General features: G+C 32.6%; 5 protein-coding genes and 1 long non-coding RNA gene across 8 annotated transcripts in view; 2 read left to right on the top strand and 4 right to left on the bottom strand.

The window, feature by feature from the left end:
• Nucleotides 1-3,447: 3,447 nt before the first annotated feature.
• LOC101508471 (gamma carbonic anhydrase-like 2, mitochondrial) lies at nucleotides 3,448-6,733 on the bottom strand. The gene is made up of 2 exons (XM_004503687.3): nucleotides 6,220-6,733; nucleotides 3,448-4,029 (listed from the first exon to the last, which is right to left on the bottom strand). The coding sequence occupies exons 1-2, from the start codon at nucleotides 6,719-6,721 to the stop codon at nucleotides 3,653-3,655; spliced, it is 879 nt and encodes a 292-aa protein (XP_004503744.2). The 5' UTR covers nucleotides 6,722-6,733; the 3' UTR covers nucleotides 3,448-3,652.
• Nucleotides 6,734-8,776: 2,043 nt separating this feature from the next.
• Nucleotides 8,777-9,274, bottom strand: LOC101508777 (uncharacterized). Its single transcript, XM_004503688.4, has one exon. It carries the CDS (start codon nucleotides 9,157-9,159, stop codon nucleotides 8,950-8,952), a length of 210 nt encoding a protein of 69 aa, XP_004503745.1. The 5' UTR covers nucleotides 9,160-9,274; the 3' UTR covers nucleotides 8,777-8,949.
• Nucleotides 9,275-11,796: 2,522 nt separating this feature from the next.
• Nucleotides 11,797-17,986, top strand: LOC101509095 (CBS domain-containing protein CBSCBSPB1). Of its 2 annotated transcripts, none has more exons than XM_004503689.4 (14): nucleotides 11,797-12,152; nucleotides 13,158-13,317; nucleotides 13,441-13,573; nucleotides 13,675-13,845; nucleotides 13,982-14,063; nucleotides 14,168-14,281; nucleotides 15,099-15,165; nucleotides 15,291-15,396; nucleotides 15,470-15,537; nucleotides 16,401-16,510; nucleotides 16,594-16,727; nucleotides 16,899-16,984; nucleotides 17,069-17,158; nucleotides 17,495-17,986. In XM_004503689.4, exons 1-14 carry the CDS (start codon nucleotides 12,016-12,018, stop codon nucleotides 17,666-17,668), a joined length of 1,632 nt encoding a protein of 543 aa, XP_004503746.1. In that variant the 5' UTR covers nucleotides 11,797-12,015; the 3' UTR covers nucleotides 17,669-17,986. The 2 variants fall into 2 exon arrangements, with proteins under 2 accessions (XP_004503746.1, XP_004503747.1); XM_004503690.4 differs by having other exon boundaries at nucleotides 11,799-12,152; nucleotides 13,675-13,812.
• LOC140920862 (uncharacterized) lies at nucleotides 13,488-16,707 on the bottom strand. Its single transcript, XR_012163430.1, has 2 exons — nucleotides 16,572-16,707; nucleotides 13,488-16,479 (listed from the first exon to the last, which is right to left on the bottom strand). It is a non-coding gene; the product is annotated as an uncharacterized lncRNA (long non-coding RNA).
• Nucleotides 17,987-21,286: 3,300 nt separating the features above from the next.
• LOC101509636 (glycosyltransferase BC10) lies at nucleotides 21,287-23,293 on the top strand. 2 transcript variants are annotated; one of them, XM_004503691.4, is made up of 2 exons: nucleotides 21,287-22,052; nucleotides 22,438-23,293. In XM_004503691.4, the coding sequence occupies exons 1-2, from the start codon at nucleotides 21,432-21,434 to the stop codon at nucleotides 23,077-23,079; spliced, it is 1,263 nt and encodes a 420-aa protein (XP_004503748.1). In that variant the 5' UTR covers nucleotides 21,287-21,431; the 3' UTR covers nucleotides 23,080-23,293. The 2 variants fall into 2 exon arrangements, with proteins under 2 accessions (XP_004503748.1, XP_004503749.1); XM_004503692.4 differs by having other exon boundaries at nucleotides 21,491-22,047.
• Nucleotides 23,294-24,493: 1,200 nt separating this feature from the next.
• LOC101510169 (bifunctional UDP-glucose 4-epimerase and UDP-xylose 4-epimerase 1) overlaps nucleotides 24,494-26,534 on the bottom strand; it is a 3,775-nt gene continuing 1,734 nt past the window's right edge. The window contains exons 4-9 of the mRNA XM_004503693.4: nucleotides 26,131-26,232; nucleotides 25,701-25,928; nucleotides 25,401-25,482; nucleotides 25,164-25,246; nucleotides 24,968-25,059; nucleotides 24,494-24,742 (exon numbers count right to left, since the gene is read on the bottom strand). Of these exons, the coding sequence (XP_004503750.1) occupies nucleotides 24,658-24,742; nucleotides 24,968-25,059; nucleotides 25,164-25,246; nucleotides 25,401-25,482; nucleotides 25,701-25,928; nucleotides 26,131-26,232 (672 nt within the window). The 3' untranslated portion in view covers nucleotides 24,494-24,657. The remainder of the gene's footprint in view (nucleotides 24,743-24,967; nucleotides 25,060-25,163; nucleotides 25,247-25,400; nucleotides 25,483-25,700; nucleotides 25,929-26,130; nucleotides 26,233-26,534) is intronic.

Raw genomic sequence — 26,534 nt, 5'->3', positions numbered from 1 at the left:
GTTTATGTTTGATTGTATGCCTGTCAAGAATGTGCTTAGTTGGAATGCGATGATTAGGGGATATTGTGAGAATAGACGACCGCACGATGCGTTGAAGTTGTTTTGGGAAATGAGGGGACGTTTGGATGTGGAAATGAATAAAGTGACGGTTGTGAGTGTTCTTCCTGCTGTTGCTGATTTGAGTTCTTTGGATTTGGGTGTTTGGATTCATGGGTTTGTGCAAAGGAACCGACTTGATGAAGATGTTCATGTGTATGCTTTGGTTGATATGTATGCAAAATGTGGGGAAATTGGAAAAGCTAAATTGCTTTTTGAGGAGATGAATGAAAAAGATACATCGTCGTGGAATGCTTTGATAAATGGTTATGGTGTCAATGGTTGTGCGAAGGAAGCGTTAGAAGTATTCGCAGCAATGTTACGGGAAGGATTTGAACCGAATGAGATAACAATGACTAGTGTGTTATCTGCTTACCATTGTGGTTTGGTAGAGGAAGGAAGAAGATGCTTCAAAGAAATGGAGAGATTTGGAATTGTGCCTCAGATTGAGCATTATGGTTGTATGATTGACCTTCTAGGAAGGGTTGGATACTTGGATGAGGCTGAAAATTTGATCTTCTGTGTTGTCGCTCTGTCTGTTGCTTCTTCTGTTTGATTGCTAATCTCTCTAGTGATTTGCTTTGTTGCTTCTCTCTTTGTTTAGTTTGGTTTGATATGATTTAGTTTTGTTTGGTTCTATTTGGTTTGGTTTGTTTGGTTTTGGTTTCGTGGTGCTACTTCTTTGGTGGTTCCTATTTGTTGATTTTGATATGGTTGTTGCTCCTTGGTTTGTTTGGATTTGGTTTCGTGGTGCTACTTCTTTGGTGGTTCCTATCTGTTGATTTTGATATGGTTGTTGCTCCTTGGTTTGTTTGGATTTGGTTTCGTGGTGCTACTTCTTTGGTGGTTCCTATCTGTTGATTTTGATATGGTTGTTGCTCCTTTTTTGATCGCTTCTTTTTCGGTTTGATTTTTTTGTTGGCTTGGTTCTTCTCTTTGATTGTTGCTTCTTCTTTGGTGACATCCCTCTTGTCCCCCCGGCTGTCCAACCACCTCCTGCGATTGTTGATCCTCCTCGTTACCCCTCTCGTCATCATCTTCAGCATAGAATCATTATTCTACTGTTTGTCTCTTCTTCTTTACAGATTGCTGATTTGTTCACAAAGATGCATTCCATTAAACGTTTTCGTTTTTTTAGTTGACAAACTCTCGATGCTCCATGTTAATGCATCGTGAGTTTGAGGGGAGATGTTAGATAATATTATTATATATTAGTAGTAAGGGTATTTTAGACAATTCTAGACAATTCTATTTTCTTATATATATACTCAGTGTAACCCTATTAACTTTAGTTTTGGTTTATTATATGATATGAAACCCTAGAGTGGTTGTTTTCTCTTCTTCCTCTTTCTTCCTCTTTTCATTGTTAACATTTTACACATGTCAAAAGTCATGGAGTTGCTACTATCCACTATTTGCATCATATTTTGTTTCATGGAGTTGCTACTTTTGAATGATTATATATATGGAATAATGATTTTGACACCTTCTCCTTGCGTATCAAACAAAACCAAAACACCCCACTAAAAAGATGTAAGGAACAGTCGACCAGTAAATCAACTACAAAAACCTCTAATCGATATCAAACAAACTACCAACTTCCTTCCTTTTATTTCTTTCTTTTTTTGAAAGTGATCTTCTTCTTCTTTGATCCCAACAAAGACTCAATCACAATAAAACAAAATAATAATTATCTTAGCATTTAAATTGGTTTTAAGTCAATGTCAAACACAAATTGATATTGGCACGACTCAATCATATCAAAGGACCCAAGCATAAGGAAAAGGCATTTGTCGCTTTTTCTCGCAACTCAGTAATTATTCAATGGGAATAACGAAGCTCCAAATTGTACAAGTGACCGAACGTGTGGTTTCCCCTGCGTAAACAAATACATGCTTAATGTCACTTTGGTTCTACCTTAGCCGGAATTCAGAATTGATTTTAATATAATTGGTTTTTATCACTTCATGTTGTTTAAATAGTCAAGATCAGAATTGATTTTGTATGTATAATTACCGAAGGTTTAAATATGTGAATTTAAAATTAGATTTCCTTTTTATTTTATATAATTATTAAAGTTAATGTTTCATTATTAAATTTAATTATTTATAGATCATTATAAAAGAATTAAAATGCGTAATATAACAGAAACTTTTTTAATAATCCTATTAATTATTAAATTTAAATCAGAATTGTAAATCTATGTTACATTGTTTATTTGCGATGTATTTTTTTGAACAGTTATCTTGATCCACATATATAAGGATTGACATTAACAAAAATTATGCACAGAAAACAAATTAAAAAAAAAAATAATGAAATAATACATAAAGGTTACTTATGTACTATCTACTCATATGTAAGAGAATAAAATCAATTTGATTACACCGTAGAATCAAGTTTTTATGGCTAAATTGATTTATCTTATAATATCCGAACATCTTTCAAAGAGTGTGAAATCACGATAGGACCAATGCAACGTGCTTTTGAGGTGCCTGAAATCACATTTACCTCCTTTAGATCAACCTTTCAATCTATTCCACTATTATTCCAATCAAGCCAATAATGTTTGATCTGTAGTTTTCTGCATTAAAATTTTAGCCAACTACAAAATAACTTTGACTAGATGGAGGAAGCTCCTGTGGGGCTTATTAAATGATTTTAGAAACCTCTCTTCTCACTTCTCACTATTGACACAAGTGCAGGTTGCGGGATTGCCATTATTCAGTAATGCACAACAATTATTATATGTGCAAAACCTGTGTACACTACATTGTTCATTATTTTCCTCCTCAACAACTTCTGTTGGTCATCGAAGAATTCTAACTTACATCAATAAGTTTAATATAGTGCTCCATACAGTCAGTATCCATTAAAGTGGACCTCTGAAGATCTGTTGGCTTGTTGCAACTCCAATCAAGAGTCCATTACAGTGCATCATTATTTCTTTAATTTTCTTTCAATAAGACAATATAGTTATAGGTTTATTGATCCTTGGAAATTAAACAGTGTTAGTTATGGCCAGCTAGTGCTCTAGACTCTCTTCAGGAAATTAATTAAATTAAAGTCGAAAATGGGTGGGGTGAAGGAAGAATATATTTTGTTAAACTGATAATATTGAATGTCTCAAGCTGGGTCAAGCTAATGTAGGCTTCTTGGACATTAGTTCTTTTGAAGAATATCCTTTGAACATGTAAAGAGAAAATGCAACAAGAATTCTCACTATTTCCCATCTAGATCATGAATATCTCATCTCTAATTTGGATGGGGGATTCACTACCAGAAGCACAGACGGAACACAAAGCACAAAAAGAGAGAAACTATGAACCCGTTCTAATTGGGAGCAAAAACTAATGTCCAAAATACCGATGATGCGTCTCATCTCTTAACATATTATCTCCAGTCAAATTATACAGGACATGATGTCTTCAACCAATACTTTCAGCAAGGAGCACAAAGAAAACACAAAAACTTGCTCTGTGTTTCGATTCTTATTTCCTTACAACCAAAAAGTCCAGCTAACAGATACATTAAAGAATAATAACAACAAAGAGCATCAAACAGAAATACCCAATGATTTCTTAAACTTCTCAACTTCCAAATAAACTGTTGAATAAGGAAGGAACTCGTGATAATGATCTTTGCTTAAATCGTTTATTGCAACTGCAAGTTTGGGGATTTCTAAGGTTTCTTCATGAGACAACGTCCTCACAAACTTGGCAGGATTACCAGCCCAAAGTTCACCTGATGGAATTATCCTTCCTGGTGGAACTACTGACCCAGCTTCAAGAATTGAGTGTGTCTCCACCACTGAACCTTCCATGAGAATGGAGTGCTGCCCGATAATGACCTCTGGCTCGATAGTGCAGGATCTCAACAGGCTATATGCCCCAATAGTCACATACCTCTCTATGAAAGTCTCAGCTGGAAGGCCTGTTTTGCAGAAAAATGCATGCATAATAAATAAGCAATATATTCATAAATCATAATTAAGCATAGCCAATGTTCATTTTTCAAAGATCTTGAAGTGAATTTGGAAACTGCAATGAATACAAGTACAGAAAACAACTGTAACGAAGTATGCCAGTCACTAACTCCGCTTTACTGTAAATACCTCTAGCAAATATTGCATTCTAATCTTTTATACTGATATACATGCAAAGACAATATGTAGGTAACTGCTCTGTTTGTTGGAGACTGGCATACAATCAAACAGGCATCAGTGTCGATATTTTCCTTAGCCTGATGTGTCACTGAATGACTTTTCAGACAAACCAAGGTTCTTTCAACATTTCATTCATTTTTACCCTTCTTCTCAGCACTGGAGGATTATGCTATTAATTTGAAGTGCAGAAAATAGTAAGCAAAAAAGGCCGGTATAAAATGCAAATTTTATCCGTCAACCATCACTGGTCAAGAGCAGAAGTACCTTTTTATGCAGATATTAACTATTTGGGAATGCTGAGACAAATCATCTTATTCTTTACTATAGTTTATGGATTTAGGCATTACAATGAAATTCACATCCAAATATAGTTAAAACAAATTGAAAGAGAGACACAGGACAGGAGGTCTCAAGATGAGGCTACCTCATGCTAGTTAAACCAACCAATAATAGTGAAAGTCTTCAAATTACTTCATAATTTTTTGGGACACAAAACCCACAAAAAGAACAGAGTGCTTCAGTGCAAGTGAATGGCCAAAAAGTAACATTGCTCAAAACAAATTTACATTTTTTGAACAACAGGTAAAAAAAACAAGCATGTGACTTGTGACAACAGGATATTGGCTCGTGATTTTTTAGAATACTGCCCATATTATCTTAGGATCAATACCTTCGCAAAGTAAAGTAATCAGAACAAACAAGCATCTACATCAAACTCCAGTCCCACCTCCTCTTCTCTCTTTAGAAAAAGAATTAGTAATGAAAAAATAAATGGTTGGCTGTCTACGAGAAGAATATTTAAAAATTGGTATTTTGATTAAGTGTTGATATGCAACTAAAGGCGATGCCGAAAAAATAGCAGTACGGTGGTGTCTTTAAAATCTGAAGAATGGAAAGATAACACGGTTGACTCATGAGTATATGGCATTCAATCAGAATGCTCAGCATCAAGACATAATTTACTGTAGAACTGCTAAAATAGCATTAACTAGTCCATCCAAGAGGAATGAATCGTGAGATTATAGGCTTAATATAGGTAGTATTATGAGCTTGTAAATATTTACTTAGAGGACCAGCAACGCAATAAACACCAAGAACTTCTACATATTTGAATACTAACTAAACTTAAATTTTGGAGTAATGAGTCATTTTGATCCTTGAATATGTGAGACACTATCATAGTAGTCCTTGAATGTATCAAAATTATAAAAACACACCTAAATGTGTCGCTTGTTAATCATTTTGGTCCTCAAATATGTCTTTAATTAGTGAGTTTAATCCTCAAATGTGTTTTTTGTTGGTCAATTTAGTCCATAAAATTACTAACAAAAGAGATTTTGGAGATGTATTTTCAATTTCGATACATTAAGGGACCATAGTAACAATGCCTGGCACATTCAAGGAGGAAAATGATCATTTACTCTTAAATTCTGTATTCTAAATAGCAGTAGCAACCAGCAAAAGAAAATAGATAACAATAAATTACTAAGTCCATTTTGTTACTGCAGGAAAGAAAAGTAACATGAACTCATATTTATCTACGCATAGGTCAGCCACTATGTTAATGACTCTAAGTAACCAATTCAGTGTTAGAAACTTAATAAGTATCTGGCTCTAAGGTATTTGACAACTAATTAAGTATTTGATGAACAAATGTCAACTATCCTTTATCCTCGGTTATTGCATTTTGAGAGTAGTAGGGTCAATCAAGGCTATGAACCGTTTTTTATGGTGAGTTTGGCGAAATCATTGTATGCCACCGCGATTTTCAACAAAATCAGGGTAACACTGTAATTTTGCCGAATTCACAACAATCCAAACATTTCAGACCAACTAATACCATATTCTTTTGACAAGACAAATACTAATAATTTCCAGAATTCACAAATTTTCCATCGAATTTCATAGGGAACCAAATAAAACGAACGAGTAAGAAACAAATTGCAACAAAACATAACCTGTGGGAGAAGCCCAAGCCGCGTGAAGAACACATCGTTCCTGAACATTGGAACAGAAACCGACGCTGATCTTGTTGAGATCGCCGCGGAGGACACAACCTGACCAAACGGATGCTCCATCCCAAACGTGAACTTGACCGGCGAGAACCACGTTAGGTGCCACGTAAGCATCGACGGCAATTTTGGGAAGCCACTGTCCCAAAGGAATTATCTTCCTCTGTCCTCTATAGTCCCAGTTGACCCGATCCGGCGAAGGAGTTATCGATTTCGCTGCTTCCGTCGCAAAAGCGCGTTCAGTTGAAGATAGTTGAGGTTGCACGTGGTGCTTTGTTATTGCACATGCGGTTCGTAGGGCTCTGTTGGAAAAGCGTGCTAGATTCGCCATGAGAGAGAGCGAGCTGTGTCCTGTGAAAGTGGAGCTGGGAAATGGAAGAGTGGAAGTATGAGAGAGAAATGCGCTTGTGGGCTGGGGAAACCAAACGGGTATTTTAAGGTCCATCATTGGCCCAGCCCAATACAACTTCATAAACTCCGTTGTGTAGATTCATCCAACCCATTTGGTGTATTTTGGACTCAACTTCTAATTCAACAAATCATGATGAGTTGGTGACTACCCACCACTCTTTCTAACTGTCATTTATTTTCTCATCTTTAATATTCTTTTGATTGACTAGTTTAGAAAATGTATTTTGATAAATAAAATTATATTTATATTTGTCAATACAGACATGTTAATTGAGGTTTTTGAAAACCAGTGAGAGAATAAATTACCCTTTTGACTAGCGTATTCCACATTAAGATACATTTTATTGATTGACTCTTTGAATTACGTGTCTCTCAAAAAATAGTCTAATGGTTTGGCTAGAGAAATCGAAGAAATTACATATAGGAGGTATGAGATTCAGTCTGACGAGTGGCAACTAACATTTTCCTTCCCTTTAACATATATTATAACTAAAAACTAACATTCACCGAAAAAAATCATTGTGATGTAACCATATGCAGCCATAAATTAAATTTACTATATGTTTTTTTGGGATAAAAACACTCAGTGTAGTTGATTTTGACATTAGTATGAAATCTCAACTCCACATTTGTATGGACTCCAATTGGTTATATCGGAGCAGGCTTTCCACAAGTTATCGTGTATTTAAGACCAAACAAAGTCCAAAGCTATCTTATATTTAGATCTCAATCGCATAGTATTTTTTTTCTTAAGTTGAGTTTCAAAAGTTCACAAGGGTAAACAAATTCCACACTAACAAAGATACTTACATATTACTCAACAAGAAGATCATCACATTAGTAATATAATTCAAACCCAATTGATGGTATTTTCGCGATGAAAATGCATTAGTAAATCATCTGAGCCACAGTAAAATGAAGTGTATGTTTGATGTACCTTTTAGATGAGATGAGGTCAAATAAATTCTAGAGATATATAAGTAATAATGATACGTCAGTATCTTAACATGTATTTGAGTAAAACTGATTTTGCAATTTGAAACATGTAATTCTACGATTGATTTTTAAATTTAAATTTATTATTTGATTCAGTTTTACATAAATATATTTAAATTTATATCATTTTAAATTCAACTTATTTGTAACTAGAATTAAATTTATAAAATCAACTTTTATCTTTACATTACCAACGATACACAGCAAATTGTGACAACAATTTACTTAATAAATCTCACTGTTACCAAAATTCTATATCATTATATTTCAATATAATAATTCAGTTCATGAAAATTTACTTCCCACAAAAAACGAAAAGGAGAAGTTCTTAATTTTTGGTTTTGTTATGGATTGGGCTACGGTTCAACTCGTCAAAAGTAGTCCTTCCAGGTCCAACCCGGTCTTCACCGACTCCAACCCTTAAGGGTAGAAGAGAAGACGAAGCAAAGATCATGCCACCGCATCTATCGAAGGTGCATACATTATTGTACTCGCAATAAATACCACCATCACACAGACAGTCCAAGTACACATAATTTGAGCATCGGGTACTAACAGATACCACTCCAGTGTCGAGACAAAGTGTTCTCTAAACGATGTAGTCCATGACAGGAGACTCGGTGCATTTAGAATTTTAAATGGGAAAAACATTAAAGGATAACTTTTGTAAATCACGATTGTACTAGAAATCAAACATTCATAACATCCAAAAAATACTAAAATCAATTATTATTATTTTGAAACAAAATATATAATTTTTCAATATACTTTAATAATATAATTAAAAAGACCACTATATGAAAAGGACAATATTTTGTAGCCATCCACCCATACACAAATAAATAAATAAAAAGAAAAGGGTTGCTTGCCTTTTCCTGGTCTACTTTTTGATGTTCATTTGACAGAGCGAAACGAAAGAAAGTTAGGAAAAGTGATGCACGTAAAGCCAAGATTGAAAGCAATTAAAGACAAATCCACTGTCACAAAGCAAAATGGATCACGAAATCATATCTTCACAAAAAACAACAATATCATCCTAATCCCTTTCTTTTCTGCTGTTGGAGTAGAAGGTGGGGAGGGGGTTGAAGAAAGTAACAACCAAAAAACTAAAAAAGTACTATCACAGAGATCCATCCGTTAAACACATAGTACATAGATATGAAATACAGAAATACAAGTAAACATAAAAACTATGAAAAACAAAAATAGATCGAGAAATTGAGATCCCTTCCTCCGGGGTAAGACTAAGAGTAATAGAAAGAGTTTTGTTTACCCAGTGTAGATGTGAACACCAATGGCAATGAGTAAAATAGTGATGAGTCCGAAGTAAATGATGGCATGAACAAGAATGGAAGCACCACTAGTTTGCATGTTTCCAAATTCAATTACTCTACCCCTTCCCGGAATTTGAAACAGAAGACCTGGACTCAAAAGCACGAACAGCACCACTGCTATTATTACTGGGCCCCAATCAGCCATCTTTCACCTCTTTTGCAGCTTTTCGATACCAAAATGAGTAGTGCCTTTGTGGAGAAGGATCTAGAATCCTATAAGGAATTCGGAGTAGTAGAATACAAGTTATTACAATTTTCATTTTAGTTTTTAGGATTTTGGGGAGGCACAACACATGCAATTGTCCGACTGACACGTGTCAGTCTCATCTTATTTTTGAATTCGACGGCTCCGATTCCTCTCTCCCCTTATTGGAGTGGAAAGTGAATGACCACTCCCTCCGGATATTTTTTAATTTATGTTTTTTATTTTTGTCTCGTTTTTGTATAATATATTATTTATTATACTTAATATATATTTTTTACCTCTAATTTATTTCTGTATAAAATTATTTGAATAATTATTAGATAGAAAACTTTGATTATTTACTCTACTTTGATATTAACATAAATATAACAACAACATTAGATAGTCAAGGAAGAAATTCATAGGTTAGGTTGCATGTTAAATAATCAAAACAATCTATCCGTCTAAAAAAAGTTGGTTATTTCTTGCATCAAATACTTTCATGAATTTGTTTATTGTTATAGAAATAACATAAATCAAATCAAAATAACTTCAAAAGGGTCTCATATAATATAGACAAAATAAATAAATTTTATAGTAAAAGAATTTAGCAGTTTAGGATCAAATCAATGTAGATAAAATATTCACGTTTAGGATCAAATCAACAAACACTTAACAATTTTATTTAGAACAAATAACTTTAAAAAAACACAAATTTATCACGAAAAAAAATAAATGTAGCAAAATACTGAGAGAAAATAATTAGAGAAGGAGAAAATCAAAATTAATTATTCAAAATTTATAGGGCTATAGAAGAATGAATAAAAAGAAAATGGAAAAATAAATTAAAAAAATCAAAAGAATTTAGAAATATCTTTGCAAAGAATGAAATAAATGACAATTTGTAAAATAAAATGCATTACATATATACGGGACATACCATTATCTAGTAATATGGCTGCAAATGTACTAAGTAATTTATATTTGAATACTAGTGAAAGTGATGTTCATGATCTAATGTAAGAAAATCGTACCGTGGATAACACTTTATCACAAGTACCGTGGAAAGAGAGAGTAGAAGCACAAAAGAAATTAACACAAACCATCGGAAAGAAAATAACTAAATTTTGGCCAATAATTCATGCCACATACAATTCCCATATATATAATATTTCAAAAACCATAAATAGTATTAAAAAATATTGGAACCCAAAAAGTATTATGGTCTATTATCTAGCCCATTCACTTAAGGTTTCTATATTTTTTTTGCATATTTGCTATATGACCTATTCATTATTTAGATGGCCACTAAAGTGTTACTTCTTTCTGTACTTTGCCTATTCACTTCCTTCAACAATTACTTTCAAAGTATTTGTGGGACAATTATTTTACTATAGGGGATTGTCAAAATGACTTCAACACAAAAAATAAAAATTACTCTTTTTTTTTTCTTTCAAAAAGTCTCTTGCTCTTATTATGTATAATTCATTGCTAAGGTATCTATATAATTGGTTTGGAATACGAAAGTGTGGTAAAATAAGGTACTGAATGTACGCATGTATTAGTTTTAAAATTTAGAATATATTTTTTATCATAAAAAAGTATAACAAATAAAAAATAAACTAAAAAAAGAATAATAGAAATTACTATTAATAGAAACATTATAACATATAAGTATTTTAATTAAGTGACAAATGTCATACTTACGATAAAATAAACTTTATTTTATTATATATATATATATATATATATATATATATATATATATATATATAGATGTATAGATTTTTGTAAAATTACTTTATAAGCAATGACTTTTTCTCTAAATAATTTATTTATTAAATTAAAATATTTTACTTAATCGTATGATAACATATTCTTTAATTTTCAATTTTAACTTCATATTTTAAAGAAATTTATACATTAAAAAATTAACGTATTTTAATATTATCTAATTAAATTATCAATAATTAAATAATATATAATATAACCTATATATCAAAATTATTAATCTAATTCATTTTAAATATCATAATTAACATAAAATAAACTTTACTTTATTATTATGTATAGACGTATAGATAGATTTATGTAAAATTTGTTTACAAGACAATGACTCTTTTCTTTAAAAAACTAATTTGTTAAATTAAAATATTTTACTTAGTATAAATAACATATTTTTTAATTTTCAATTTTAGCTTCATATTTTATATGAATTTATATATTGAAAAATTAACATATTTTAATATTATTAAATTAAACTATAGTTAAATGATATGTAATATAATATGTATACATATTATTAATTTATTTTATTTTAATAAATACTATAGTAACACATAAAATAAATTAAAGAAAAATTATTGATCCAAAATCTATGGATATACTATATATTTTATTCTACATTAAAATTTGTCTATTTGAAATTGACACGTGGCATGTTAAGACACTAGTTTGTTTTATGATTTTTGGATAAAAATAAAATTGTTTTTTTTTTAGTTTATCGTTAAAAGAAATATAAATAAAAATGAAAAGAAATTGAGGGAAAGAAGCGGTGACGTGCAGCAGTAACATTGAACCCATTAGAATCGGCTTCAAGTTCTCTTCTCCTTTCACCCCGCCTTTTCTTTCCAACCATCCCCACAATGTTACATTTCTTCTCTATCTCAATCTCTCTCTCTCTCTCTCTCTCCTTCACACTTCGCCGGCTGGTCACCGGTTTTCTCCATTCCCCTATCACATTCTCGACCACCCACACTTCATTCCTCCAATCCCGATTAACTCCCTCTCTCACATTATATTATATTATAGAATAAAATGTCTGCTCACGGTGGTTCTTCTCGAAAGAGTGCTTCCTTGTCGAATAGCCCTACGCGGACTAAGAAGAAGGCCCTTGAGTACTCACCTTCCGATCCCAATATTCGTAAATCATTTCCCTCTATGCGCACCACCACGTACGTTTTTCTTTCTCAATACACATTTTTCATCTTAATGTTTCGTCTTCAATTGGATAGATATCCTCACCGTCTTCATGTGAATTTTCATTTTTTATATACTAGGACGATATTTTATCAACTATAGATACATGCATTCACCATTATTATTAATACAGTTAGAAGGTACAATTAGAAAAAATAATTAATGTTACGTTGAAAATGTTTTGGGATAAATTATTTTAGTTCATTGTGGAACTGAGGGGAGTAGCTTTTTTTGTGGCCATAATAACAAAGGCAATCGTCTTAAAAATGTCAAATTCAATCAATTGTAACTTTATCCAATTGATTCATTACAATGACGCCAATAATTAATGAAAATAATCACGGTTCAAACGAGTTTCTTTCTTGTTGTTTCCATTTCTGTTTGATCAAATAATAAAATGTACTCAATTAGATTCATTTGAAGGAAATTTGTGATAGCTACATTGAAAGGTTCCATACTCGCAATAGATTGCAACTCCCAAACTATAGGCTCAGGAGCTCTTGATCTTTTGCAAGGATTTTGGTTTATGTCTCCTTTTTTATACTTCCTTTCTTTATTTCTAATAAATTAATTATTGTTATGTTTGTTATTAGATTTTAGCGTGCCAATATAGTCTGGATTTATAGTTTTGCCTTTGTACTCCATTTCTGTCTTGATTAAAAAAAACATTGAAAAGTTCTATCAATTTGAAAATTTGAAGCATGGGATGATGATGATGGATTGTCACAGTAAAACAGAAGAATGTTGTAATACAAGGATGCATATAAAAATGAGAGAATGAATCATTACTCTAATTAATATCACACGCAGGTCACTGTATAAAGCAAATCTAAATGGCTGAATATTCTTCAACTTGTTAGGATAGAATTAGCAAACTACAACACTACACTATAACATACTGTCACGTTTTGCTGTACTTGATTCGTCAGCATTTTTAATTTTCATGCATGATAGCTTTCTCTCTGCTTGGAATTGGACAGGGGAGAGCGAACTGTGAAATCATTGCGACTTTCAAAGGCGTTGACGGTGCCTGAAACAACAACTGTCTATGAAGCTTGTCGTCGGATGGCTGCTCGCAGAGTAGATGCTCTATTACTTACAGATTCTAATGCTTTGCTCTGTGGAATCCTCACAGACAAGGTATGACTCGAACTTCCTTTTCTTACCTGTTAACAAGAAGGAAACAAAGTTAAAAGGATTGGAATTGGATTTCTGCACTTTTAGCATGCATAACTTGTTGTCCTATTTTTTGTGGTTATAAAGGATATAACAACAAGAGTTATTGCTCGTGAGGTTAATCTTGAAGACACACCTTGTTCCAAGGTTATGACAAGGAATCCCATATTTGTCCTTACTGACACTCTTGCTGTCGAAGCGCTCCAAAAGATGGTGCAAGGTTTGTAGTGCATGTCGCAAGGCTCATTACTTCATGCTATTTGCTATTTGCTTATTTCTCTGTCGTGCATTCTGAATACAAGGCTGATTTATGTTTTGCAGGGAGATTCAGACATTTACCAGTGGTGGAGAATGGAGAAGTGGTTGCTATCCTTGACATAGCCAAGTGTTTATATGATGCCATAGCTCGTATGGAAAGGGCTGCTGAGAAAGGAAAGGCAATTGCAGCAGCTGTTGAAGGTATCGAAAAACACTGGGGAGCATCTGCCTCTGGTTTGTAGAGTAATTTCTTTTGGCACATATAAATCTCTTATTTCTAATTAGGACAACATTGGAAAGTTCTTTAAGTTAAGCTCCTAATTTCTTTACTGGCCAAACTTTGTTTCTTTCTAATTTGGTCTTTGTGCAGGTTCCAATTCATCATTCATCGACACTCTCCGGGAGCAGATATTTAAGCCATCATTGTCTACAGTCATTCCTGAGAATTCAAAGTAGGTAATACATTTTTTTTTTGAAGAAAAGTCACATCTGTTTAATTTTGGTTATGTGTTTGGAGTTATCATCCAAAGTTAATTCAAAAGATGGCACTTTCCAGGATTGTTACTGTTTCACCAACAGACTCAGTTTTGACAACAACAAAAAAGATGCTTGAGCTTCGTGCAAGTGCTGCTGTTGTAACGGTTGACAACAAACCTTGTGGTATCCTTACGTAAGTGTATGGCTATGAACATTGATAGAAAACAAAATTTTATTGACTAGAATTGACGAGCTCTGAAGCTCTTACAATGCTGGAAGTATGAAAATGCAGAAAAAGAAATAAACCAGAGTTCTAAGAACTCGTAAACCATAACAGAATTGCTCCTAACCAGAGAAAGAATTCCCCTAATAGTTTCTTAGAATATTTTCTGAATATCTTTCCCTCTTCCTATCCCCTCCTTCTTATAACATAAAATAAATGACATTATTAATTAGCTTTTATTCTTTTTATTCATTCTTCTTGAAACTAAATGTCTCTCCCACTTCTCCTCTTTAATGAAATATCAGTGGAATAAGAGACATTGTTACTAGCTTTTATTCCCTCCCTCCATCAATCATTCTAGAAACTGAATGTGTGTGAAGTGTGTGATTTGGTTGAGTGAGCCCCACTCTTTGGGCCTCATTTCTCTTAATTTGCAGTGTTCTATCAAACATCGCCACCCTTATCTTTTTTTTAAAAGCCAAACCTTTTCTATAATTGTCATTCCCTCCCTCCCTCCCCCACATTGAAAATTGAGTTTATGTTTATTTTGAGTAAATATTTGTTACTTATAAAAATGTTACATAGTATTTATGAAAAATAGCAAAGTAAATTTTGGTACTATACAAATCATTAAAACTAGAAAATAAAACAACATTTTTAATGAAAGCAAAAAATAAAAACAAAAAATTCTCTTAATAGATACCTGCTCAGGCACACTTTATTTTTTATTGACATTATGTATTGTGGGAATAATTTTGATAGACTATACTGTGCATACAAATTTCAGTTCAAAGGATATCTTGATGCGGGTAATAGCACTAAATTTCCCTCCATCGTCAACTATTGTTGAGAAGGTATATGTAGATTTAGTTTTGTTAAGGATTGCATTTTACCTACCATTTCTTAGAAGAAAATCTTGTTCTTCAGAGTGCTCATGCCACTATCCTTTTTTCTGACGTACATTCAACACAATCTACAGGTCATGACTGCAAATCCAGAGTGCGCAGTAATCGATACACCGATTGTTGATGCACTTCACATAATGCACAATGGAAATTTTTTGCATCTTCCTGTGGTTGATAGAGGTAACTTAATAGCATGAAATGGGGAACAGGTTACTTGCTTGGATATTTTTCTTATTTCTGTTGTTGAAAACAGATGGCATTGTTGTTGCTACGGTTGATGTGATTCATATCACTCATGCTGCTGTGGTGACAGCTAGTCAGGTACATGTTTTTTATGTTTACTTATAGCGAATTCTTGTCAGAATAATTTTAAACTTTCTATGTCTTTAATGGGTACTTCTGATGCGTTAAAGTAAAAGTAGTTTTCAAATTATACTTCCTATGAACTGATCAATATTGATATCTCAATATGTATGCATGTTAAGGATGTGTGACTCAGCAGTCAGCATTTTGGTCTTAAACCTTGCCACCTTTTATATTCACCCATCTGCTCAAGCTTATGGGAATATTAGAATCTGAAAGCTTGATTGTTCGTCAGCAACAAAAGAGCAATAGATGTTAACTAATTATCACTTGTCATATTTTCTTGAAATCTAGAATTCAGGGTTAAAAAGAGAAAGAGAGTTGACATATAAACCTAAAAAATGAAGGGTAAGTTATTAGTCAATGTTGTGATTTTGACATCTCAATAAGTTTTTGCCCAAATTTACCTTCTTAATTTTTTAATTGCTACAACTTGTCAATAAAAAGCTCTTCAATCCTTAATTTCAACTTAAATAATTGGAAGTTCATGAAAAATAGTTTAAAATGTTTAGAAGTTGAAAGTTGATGGAAATTTAATGAGATTTAAACGAAGCGAAGTTCGATATTCTAAAGGGAGAAAACTTGGAATTTTCTGATTTTCTTTCCCCTGCTTACGATGTGCAACTTCCCAAGACAAGAAGAAAATATTCAAATGTTTCTCTCAAATGAGTATTATTAGCTTACAGGGTTTGGATCACCGCTGATGTTAATGTTGAATATGCAGATATTATGATTCCAACATATATTTTCTTAATTTGTTTCAGCTTTCTTACACTTTTTCCTGTTTTGTAATAACAGTATCATTTTACTCCATTAATTAGGTAGGGAATACAGTTAATTTGAATAATGAAGCTGCCAACACCATGATGCAAAAGTTTTGGGACTCAGCCATGGCCTTAACTGCAAATGATGAAGAAGAAGATTTACAAAGGTTATATATGTGCACTGATGTTGCTAGTATAAACTCTTGTTGTTATTTTTAATGCACTTACACATTACAATTGATATTGCCAGCGAAACTTCCTTGAAAATGATTTCTGAGGGAGGAGATACAGGGAGATCCATTCCTTATAATCCGTCAAGCATGCAGACCGCGTTTTCCTTCAAATTACAAGATAAGAAGGGAAGATTGCATAGGTTTACATGCGGTATGTCAACCATTATATCTTACCAATCACATCACATTAAAATCTGTCTATAATCAAAATAAATAAAGAAATTACGGGTATTCTGTAATCTGTACTTGTAACTTGATTATCGCTTGTATTTAAGTAAAATATTATCAGTTGAGTGGTTTGTGTGTTTGCATGCAACTTCAGATACTCGGAGCTTGACAGAGGTTATAACTTCCATCGTTCAGAGAGCTGGCGATGATATTGACCCCAAGAACCTGCCCCAAATTTTGGTATGATTCAAGATGTTGCATTTATATTGACAATGTTACATCGACGTTTCCTCCTTTTCCTAATACAAGCAAATTTGTTTGTAGTATGAAGATGAAGAACATGATCAAGTTGTATTGGCTTCAGATAGTGATCTTGCTGCAGCTGTGGACCATGCAAAGACAACTGGTTTGAAGGTATTGCAGATCTGTTGCTGGTCTAGTTTTAAATGGAATGTATTTTTAGGGGTCTATTGGTTTGTTTTGAAGAAAATATGGATTTGGAGCAATATACTATTGAGTCTTTTATTATCTATTTGTATATGGATTACTGTTGGTGCTTAAATTCAATTTTATTGAGAAAAAAAAAAGGTCAACAACAATGCAAGTATAACCACATAGTAAAATAAGCTTTGATACCTCTAATTAAAAGCTTGCCGTTAATTAATTGGGAATTGGACCTATGATCCACATCTTTTGTAATCTGTACTTATCAGTCGGTCTCTCATAAGCTTGAATTTGTAAATTTTGTAGGGATTGAGATTGCACTTAGACTACTCAGGAACATGTGGTTATGGAACCGAATCAAGTTTAAGAAGTTTAGAATATGCTAATTCAGAAGCATGGGTTTCGGCCGGCCGTGCTGTTGCTGCTGGAGCTGCAATCGTTGCCGCCTTAGGTCTATTAGCGTTCTTCAGGCGGAGGTAATGAGAAAAAGAGAGAAGTTTTTGTTGGGGATAGAGGCCAATGCTGAAGTCAGTTAGAACTTTGGAAGGGCACACTTTTTGCACTTGCCAATCTGTAAGTTCTAACGTTTTGTGTAACAGCATATAATTCATACACAAGAAGGAAAAAAAGAGTAAAAACATTTTTATTTCTGTGTGTAAGTAGGGATGCATCATGCCATTATCTCTTTTGTATATTTGTAATTCAAGGTTTCACAGTCTCGTCAACTACATAGCCATATGTATCTGTCCATTATTTATTACATGTTAATAATAAATCAGTCTGATCGGGATTAAGGAATTTGTTGTTTAATCATTTTTTACAGCTAATTTTTTTAATAATGTGGTTTATCTGATAATATCTTTTGCTTAACAACTTCTCAAATCATCAGCGTTATTTTGCTCTGTGCTAAATTAGAAGACAGTTTAATTAGTTTGAAAGGATGAAAATTACTATTAAAAATTATTCATTTATGTCCTAAAGTCGTAGCTCAACCGACAAAAGTCGATATTGTTATATTAAATGTTTTGTTTTAGAATACCTCATAATTGTATGAGTTAATTACGACTTATAAAAAAAGAAGAAAAAATCAACTCTTTATGTTAAATAATGATTAACCTAGAGTAAGATTTACAAGTAATTATTCAAATTTAATTCTTCATATATGATATTTTTGGACAGACCTGAAATGAATTGTTGGTAAAGTAAAATAATTTTTTTTAAGAAAATTGTGTTTTAGGGGTTTAATTTTTTTATTTAAAAATATTTTACACTATTAATAGATTATTTTAATATTTTTTATCCAACCTATAAAAATTAAACTAAAAAAAATAGAGCCAACCGTTTGCATTCAAAATTATAGGGTTGTAAAAAGCTGCTTCACATGCGTTACCCTTTTGAATGGTTATTGTCGGTGTCTGATCTAACATAAACATATCTTTATTGAAATTTCCAAGTTATCTCACACGAGATGAGTGAGATATCATACGGCTAAAATAAGAAAAGAGAAAAACAATGTTACTGGTACGTCAGAACAGACCACAAATCAAGTGGCCTCGCCCACTTTCTTCTCAACTTTCAAAACAAAAAAAGCGTTAGTGTCCAAGATAAAAGACAAATAATATTCTGATACCGCCCCCACTACACCACTTTCTTCTCCGTCTATTAACTGTAATCACTAAACATACCTATTAACTTATATTTTTTAAAGTGTTGTCAATCTCTTCAAATTTTAATGTGACTTCTAAATATTGGTGCGCATATCAAAAGCACCTACAATTTGTCTTCCACCTCATATTTAACTTGTGCAGCTGCAATCACTTGGTAAGTTCCCCTAATAGCTATTACGGGGTATCTAGTATAATTAATGTATAAAAAAATGTATTTAAAAATTTGTAAAAAGACCGATTAAACTAAACAAATGTACTGAAAGAGTTTTATGTGTACCATAACTCGTAAGATCAAACAAATGTGTCAAAAAGTCTCATAATTTCATCTAATTTGTGCCACTACAATTACTATGATATGATTTAAGCTAACTAATTAACCAATTAAATAAAGAACTAATAAATATAAAATAATTAATTAACTAATATAATTCACTAACTAGTTAACTATTTAAGAAATCTAATCGTTGTCACGGATATCCCAACGAAAATTTGACACGTGTCGTAGTGAGTGACAGCGAACAGTCTTAGAATCTGACAGAAATATTGATGATATTGCATCTGTAAAGAAGGTAGGATCGAGTGGGACCCGGAAGTGGTGTGGATTAATTGCAATGCTTACCGTGCAGTTTCCACGTTGCTCTAAAGGAATTTAAACCCTTCATTCATCATTTTTTAATTTTCGGCTTCAAAAATCAAATGACAACTGGATAGCTACCATTTCACTAGTACCAGTAAGTGAAATATTATAAAATAGACTAAGCTTTGGTAATTTAACATATTTGTAATACGTGGTAAAATTGTTTGATTTTTATTATGTATTTCAATTTTTTTCATATTTAGTGTGAAGAGAATTACTATGCTGATAAATTTGTCTTTCATAATTTAACTATTACTTGTTTCAACTACATTTTATTCATTTTGGATGATTTTGACTGAAATATATTAATATTTTTCAATTTTTGGTAATATATAATGTTTTTCTTAATTGAGTTTTGACATAGTTTTTCTTATTTCTGTATCTCGTTTTAATTTAATATATTTTGTTAGAGTTCCCCAAGTCATGGTTATGCACTCTAACATTCTCTTACTTAAAAGAAAAAGTTTGTTTAATTAAATAAAATGTGTTTTTTAAACAAATTTGTCTTCCTAGTTTATGACTTTATTTATTTATTTCAAATACGTTTGAATTTATAAGTTTTTACACTTTTTATTTTCCATTGTTAACCTTTTTTTTTTATTTTGTTAATTTTTTAATCATTTTTATAAAATAAAATAATTGTCAATTTATTTAAAACTGCATACCTATTTTTTTTTTCTCGTAAGATACTGCACACATTAAATTATTGGCTCCATAATCATATAAACGTTAGACCCTTGTTGATAGTGTGTATATGATGGTTAGTTCTGTATGTTTTTCTTAGGTAATTCATTCATCCCTATATAGGTGAAAGGATTCATCTATTTAAAGTGGTAGGTAGAGAGAGTTACTATAGAAGTTATTTGGTTGTGGCGAGTTAAATGCTAGGTTATAGATCTATGGGAGGTTATTCCTTATAATTACATGGATGTGTTGAGTTAGTTAAAAGATTGAGTGAGTACAAGGGATACAATCGAGCTGAATACAACTCAAGCATGATCACTCGAATACCACATCAATCGGATGATGTGTGTTTTATATAACTCATGAAAAATGAGATGCTTTTTTAATTTGTGACAAATTGTCGAATAGTTCAATTTTTGGAGGATAGAGGTCTCATATAAACATGTCTCAGAGCACATTAACTGATGAAACTCCTTTACAGGTATGAACTCGTGGGTCTCATATGTTGGAGGTGTGGAACCTGACTCAACTGCCTCAGACCATCTTCATGTTGGATGGATGTGTATTAGAGACTCTAATGGCCATCACTCTGTTTTAGCAAAAATTGGTGGATTTTGAATTTGATTCCAAATGTAAATATATAAAATTGAATTTTTTTTTTATTCAATTATAAAGTTTCTTAATATGTTTAAAATAAAATAACAATGTCAAATTTATTATTTTGGAAAGTGGAATTATACATTCTATTTGGTGGTGACTATTAAAAGTAAAAATGACTATTTTTACTATTAATAAAAAAATAAATTAAATATAATTAATTTTTTAAATTTAATGTTAAATATAATATAAATTTACTAAATGGTGAATTTAAAAGTCAAAGATGCAAGTAATGTTATTAAAATAAAAGTATATCAACTAATGTAAAAATTTAACGTGACTTATTTTGTTTAGAATGAATGAATGAATAAAAATGATTATAACTAATTAGGAAAAATAGAAGAATAAGTGAGCGTGAGGAGTGAGTGGGATAAGCGCATTTCCCTTTCGTTTTGGTTGACGAGACCAGACAGACATCCCAATAAAAATAAAAATAAAAATAAAAAATAGAGAGAGTAGCGACAACATTTGCGATTGTGTTCTCTCTTACACGCTTCTTCTATTCCTTCTATTGCTTGGTCTGATCAGATCCGTCTCTGTTAATTAGATCTGAATTATATAATTAGTTGATATTAATGATTGGTGATAATCGCATCGAATGGCGAGGATGCGTGGAGGAGGAGGAGGAGGAGGAGTAGAAGAGGGAGGAGGAGGAGATAAAGAGAGATCAGAAAAACATGATGGATTAGTTCGATTGGTACAAATAGTAACATTGTTGGTCGTGTTTGCCGGCGGTGTTGTTATCGGTTTAACAACCACTTCTCACATTCACTACTTCAATAAAAACAACCTCCATTTCATTTATGATGACGATATTGCTCATCACATTAACAACAACAATAATAACTCTAATTGTTCAATTCTTCAAACTGTTCCCATTCCTCCTCCACCACCACCACCACCACCACCACATGTCCAAGAGGAACAGGATATGTTGGATTCTTTTCTTCATCCTTCCAACATCACCCATACCTTACCTGATGACCAGCTTTTTTGGAGGGCCTCCTTGGTCCCTAACCAACGCCACTATCCCTTCACTCGTACACCTAAACTTGCTTTCATGTTCCTTACTAGGGGTCCTTTACCCTTATTGCCACTTTGGGAGAGATTCTTTCAAGGTCACTCTCATCTCTTCAACATCTATATTCATGCTCCTCCTGGTTATATTCTCAACGTTTCAGATTCTTCCCCCTTTTACCAACGCAATATCCCAAGTCAGGTATTCTTCTTTTTTCTTTATTATATAAATCTAATTGTTTCCGTTCATTACTTAATATATTAGATATTAGTTTAATTTATATGGTCCGATAGTATAAAATGTTTTACACTTATGATAAATCATTATCAACAGTGTGAGTGTGAGTGTATTTATCGTCAAATATTACTAATGATCTAACAGTTGTAATTGATTGATAATGTATTTTACACTGATGTTGATATTGTATATAAATTAAATGGTCCTTTTATACTTATGATACTCTCTCTAGTTCTAGTTCTAGTTCTTTTTATAAGAGATGTTTGGATTACAATTTGATAACACATTAATATAGTGTTAGAGAAATAGATGGATTGATGTTATGGCTTACGAGTTGTGTCTTGTTCAGGCTGTTTCGTGGGGAACAGTGACGCTGGCCGATGCAGAGAGGCGGCTTCTAGCCAATGCACTACTGGACTTTTCAAATGAGCGTTTTGTTCTACTTTCAGAGAGTTGCATCCCTGTCTACAATTTCCCTACTGTTTACAAATATCTCACTAATTCTGCACATAGCTTTGTTGAGTCATACGATGATCCTTCTCGTTACGGCCGAGGCCGCTACAGCCGCAGTATGCTTCCTGATATTCAGCTTAAACACTGGCGCAAAGGATCTCAATGGTTTGAACTTAAACGCGCTCTCGCGGTTTATATTGTCTCTGATACACGATATTATTCTCTCTTCCGCAAATATTGTAAGCCTGCTTGTTACCCAGATGAACATTACATTCCAACCTTCCTCAACATGTTTCATGCTTCACTCAATTCAAACAGAACAGTTACATGGGTTGATTGGTCAATGCTTGGTCCTCATCCAGCAACTTATGGGAGAGACAATATAACTGTGGGTTTTATACAAGCTATTAGGAATAATGGTTCCCTTTGTGGATATAATTCAGATACGACTTCCCTTTGTTACCTTTTTGCACGTAAGTTTGATCCAACTGCACTGGAGCCTTTGTTAAACCTCTCTTCAGAAGTTATGAACTTTTAATTTTTTCTTTTTATCTATTCTTTTAGTTTTAGTCCCTAGATTTTGGTAGAGTATTTCAAAACTTCATTAAGAAATCATTTGGCATTGGTAGACCTGTACAGGTATATATTGTTAGAGATTTTGGGTTCTCTACTAGAGAATACCATATTGTTGCAGAAACTTTGTTCCTTCAAAGAAGGAATCTATCAATACAAATTTTTTATCTTTTCACCTAGTCTAAATTCCTTCTAGTTTACTATCAATTGGTGAAACTTAAGCCATGCATTAGATATCACTAATAGTGGAAAATCATATTAATAACTTGTCACTATTAGTAAGTTAGATTTTACTTCACAGAGATTAACTTTTACAAATATGTGCCTCTCAAATTAATAAACAGGCATATTTTAACAGACTGATTGGTGTAATAAAGACTCATTTCAGAGAACAATCCATAACAGCACTCTAATACACTGGAAGTGGCTGACAATATCTACAAAGACTTCAAATAAAAATAATCACCACAATCCTGTAATTTGATTCAAATTAGTTTTCGGATAGGTGAAGTTGATTTGAGATCAATATAAAATTGTTACATTAAATTAATGTCACATCAAAATCTCCAACGGAGAAAGTTTAAAGAGAGATTATTTTAATCGAGTCATTTCAATTTTAATAATGTATTTGATAAAAAAATTATATTCATAAACTAATTTAATCGAAACTTACAATTTCAATGACCAATTTAATGCTTATTGTTTCATTAAAAATGCCTTTGAATAAATTGATAAAATTTAGGCGAAATTATCTTTTTTTCTACTTTCAATCTATTCCTCTCTTCGCAATGCCAATTTTTGTTTTTTTGAAACACTATAAATCTTTATGATTTAGATCATGTAAAATGAAAAAATAAAGAGTTTATATTTTAAAAGGCTTATGATTGATTATGATATATTGTTTTGTTATTGATTAATTGTGATTATCTACTTTACTAAGTTGTTCAGCCGAATACAAATTTTTAACACCCGTTAATCCAATACGTAATCCGTCCAACTGACTCATATCTTATTGGGCTAATAAAAACAATTTTATCTTAGTTCTCAACGTTTGATATAAATGACTCCTCTAAGATATGGGTTCCACGAGTCTTCCTCTTTTAAGGGGCAAATTGTTTCCTTTTCCCTATGACGAGGTCGCTTTCAAAGATAACATTTATTTATGATTTAACAGCACTTGGCAAATTGAACCAAGAAACTTATCACATTATCATCCGTTTCATTCACGATCACTTTAATTTCAAATATAGCTTTTACTTTAAAAGCAGATAAAATTTTAGTCTCACAATAATATTTTACTAAAATTTTGTTTGTGTAACAAGCACTTTAATTTTGTTTTGTATATCTATGTCAACTAAAATATTTTTACTATTGTAGTATAACCAAATGTCTAGCATTTATCATGTATGAAAAAGAAGCCAAAAGTTTATTCTCAAGATTGATTATCAAGCGCCTAAACAAATTACAAGGCATCAAGTTTTCTTCAACAATGGGAGGCCTATTTGTATTGAAAATATTGGTATATTATATTTGACAAGCTGATTTAAGGCTTCCCCGAGTAACCCCATGGGTTATTCTTTGCCCAATTCCACTGGTCCCTGCACATCTCCTCTACACCATATTTGGCCCTGAAGAGAAAGTCCAAATTATTGATAATAAAATAAACAAGAACATGAAATACAGGACTAAATAAATGATCCTATACAAGTTGTTTATCAGATATGCGATGCTAGTCTTTTTGTTTTGAGAGTCTTGGTCTCTTGGTTCACAAAAGCTTAGTTAAAAACCTAAATGATTAAGAATTTAACTTAACCGTGCTTGTTATGTACAAAACACTCAAAACAAGTACTTACGTCCAACCAAGTTCTTTTTCAGCTTTCTCTGTAGATGCATAAACCTCCGTAGCATCTCCCGGCCTTCTTGGACACAATTTCAATGGAATTTTCTGAAAGAGATAACCAACGGAAAAAACAACTTCATTGATTATTTCAATTTTTTGTGCACTAATGCGTATAAATATACTTGTATATCAGAAATATACACAATTACCTTGCCAGAAGCTTTCTCAAATGCATCAACCATTTCTAGCACAGACGTACCACGACCAGTTCCCAAGTTGTAAGCAGTGCAACCTGAAAACAACTTTGTACCATTTTAGTTTATCTAACAGAGAAGCAAGACAATCATTCTACAAATACAAAAACACTTGATACACTTTCCTGCAGTCTAACAGATAAAAACAAGTTTTCCGATATCGTAAACAAACGGATATAAAGTACAATTCACCTATGTTTTCCGTTGTGAAAAGCTTTCTCAGGGCAGCAATGTGACCATCTGCTAAGTCCATAACATGGATATAGTCCCGTATCTTGTTTTGTTTAAGAAAAAAAAGAAGAGGGTTAGCATTTCTGCAGTAGTAAGAAATAACAAATTTCTGCTGTTATCTGCTTTATCACCCAACAATTGTCCTACGGTCACAATTTTAAAAATTGGCTTAATGCTTCCAGTAACTGTTATAAAAAAAAGTGTCATTGTTATATAATAGTGTAAAGAAAAAGTTGCAGTATATATGTGACTTGTACGAACCGCGGAGCCATCCCTGGTAGGATAATCATGACCGTATACATTGAGCTCAGGTAATCTTCCAACAGCTACTTGCTGTATATAAGGCATGAGATTGTTTGGGATTCCCCTGGGATCTTCACCAAGTTTACCACTTTCATGGGCCCCAACTGGATTGAAGTATCTTAGTAAAATGATCCTCCATTCTGGCTCAGCTATCTGAATATCTCTCGCAATTTCTTCGAGGAAAAGCTGCAATGCGAAGTGTCAAATAGCAATCAAGGACAATTCAATGGAACCCAAAAACAGGCACTGTAGTTCAGTGAGTTTATACTTCATAGTTAATACAATTGATAATAGTACAGTAACACTTAACTGATAACTACAAATTTGAAACCATCAAAAGGGAAACCACGAAAAAAATGAAAGTAACACAGAATAAACCGATGGTTACCTTGGTCCGTCCATATGGATTCATGGCTTGTAGCTTGAAATCCTCCACACAAGGTATCTTTTCAGGTTGGCCATAAACAGTTGCAGATGATGAGAAAACCATCTGCGCAGAAGCTCAAACATGTTAGGAGCTCCTAAGTGTATTCTAACTGCTGCATGTTAGGAGCTCCTAAGTGTATTCTAACTGCAACAAATCAATTTCTATCCAATCGTTTATTTGCAACAACGAATGTTAATAATTAGTTTTGTTAATATTATTATTATTTTTCTGATGAAGGATTGAACCCGTGACTTCCTTATTACTCGACTCCTTAAGTCTTACGTCCCAGCCACCAAACCAATCGTATATCACCTTAATTTCCTTCCAATCATAACCATTCACCTAGTAGAATCCATGAGTGTAGG

Source organism: Cicer arietinum, chromosome 6 (assembly GCF_000331145.2).
Source record: "Cicer arietinum cultivar CDC Frontier isolate Library 1 chromosome 6, Cicar.CDCFrontier_v2.0, whole genome shotgun sequence".
Lineage (NCBI taxonomy): Eukaryota > Viridiplantae > Streptophyta > Magnoliopsida > Fabales > Fabaceae > Cicer > Cicer arietinum.
The sequence above is the reverse complement of the archived record's forward strand: the minus strand, read 5'-3'. Positions and strand labels throughout refer to the sequence as shown.

What these genes read in the sequence shown, in the direction of transcription:
- LOC101509095 (XM_004503689.4), top strand. Translation starts at nt 12,016, where the DNA reads ATGTCTGCTCACGGTGGTTCTTCTCGAAAGAGTGCTTCCTTGTCGAAT. An exon ending in GTGGAATCCTCACAGACAAG is followed by an intron (nt 13,318 to 13,440) that starts GTATGACTCGAA and finishes GTGGTTATAAAG; the next exon opens with GATATAACAACAAGAGTTAT. An exon ending in TCTTCCTGTGGTTGATAGAG is followed by an intron (nt 15,397 to 15,469) that starts GTAACTTAATAG and finishes TGTTGAAAACAG; the next exon opens with ATGGCATTGTTGTTGCTACG.
- LOC101508471 (XM_004503687.3), bottom strand. Translation starts at nt 6,721, where the DNA reads ATGATGGACCTTAAAATACCCGTTTGGTTTCCCCAGCCCACAAGCGCA. An exon ending in GGCTTGGGCTTCTCCCACAG is followed by an intron (nt 4,030 to 6,219) that starts GTTATGTTTTGT and finishes TCTGCAAAACAG; the next exon opens with GCCTTCCAGCTGAGACTTTC.
- LOC101509636 (XM_004503691.4), top strand. Translation starts at nt 21,432, where the DNA reads ATGGCGAGGATGCGTGGAGGAGGAGGAGGAGGAGGAGTAGAAGAGGGA. An exon ending in AACGCAATATCCCAAGTCAG is followed by an intron (nt 22,053 to 22,437) that starts GTATTCTTCTTT and finishes TGTCTTGTTCAG; the next exon opens with GCTGTTTCGTGGGGAACAGT.
- LOC101508777 (XM_004503688.4), bottom strand. Translation starts at nt 9,159, where the DNA reads ATGGCTGATTGGGGCCCAGTAATAATAGCAGTGGTGCTGTTCGTGCTT.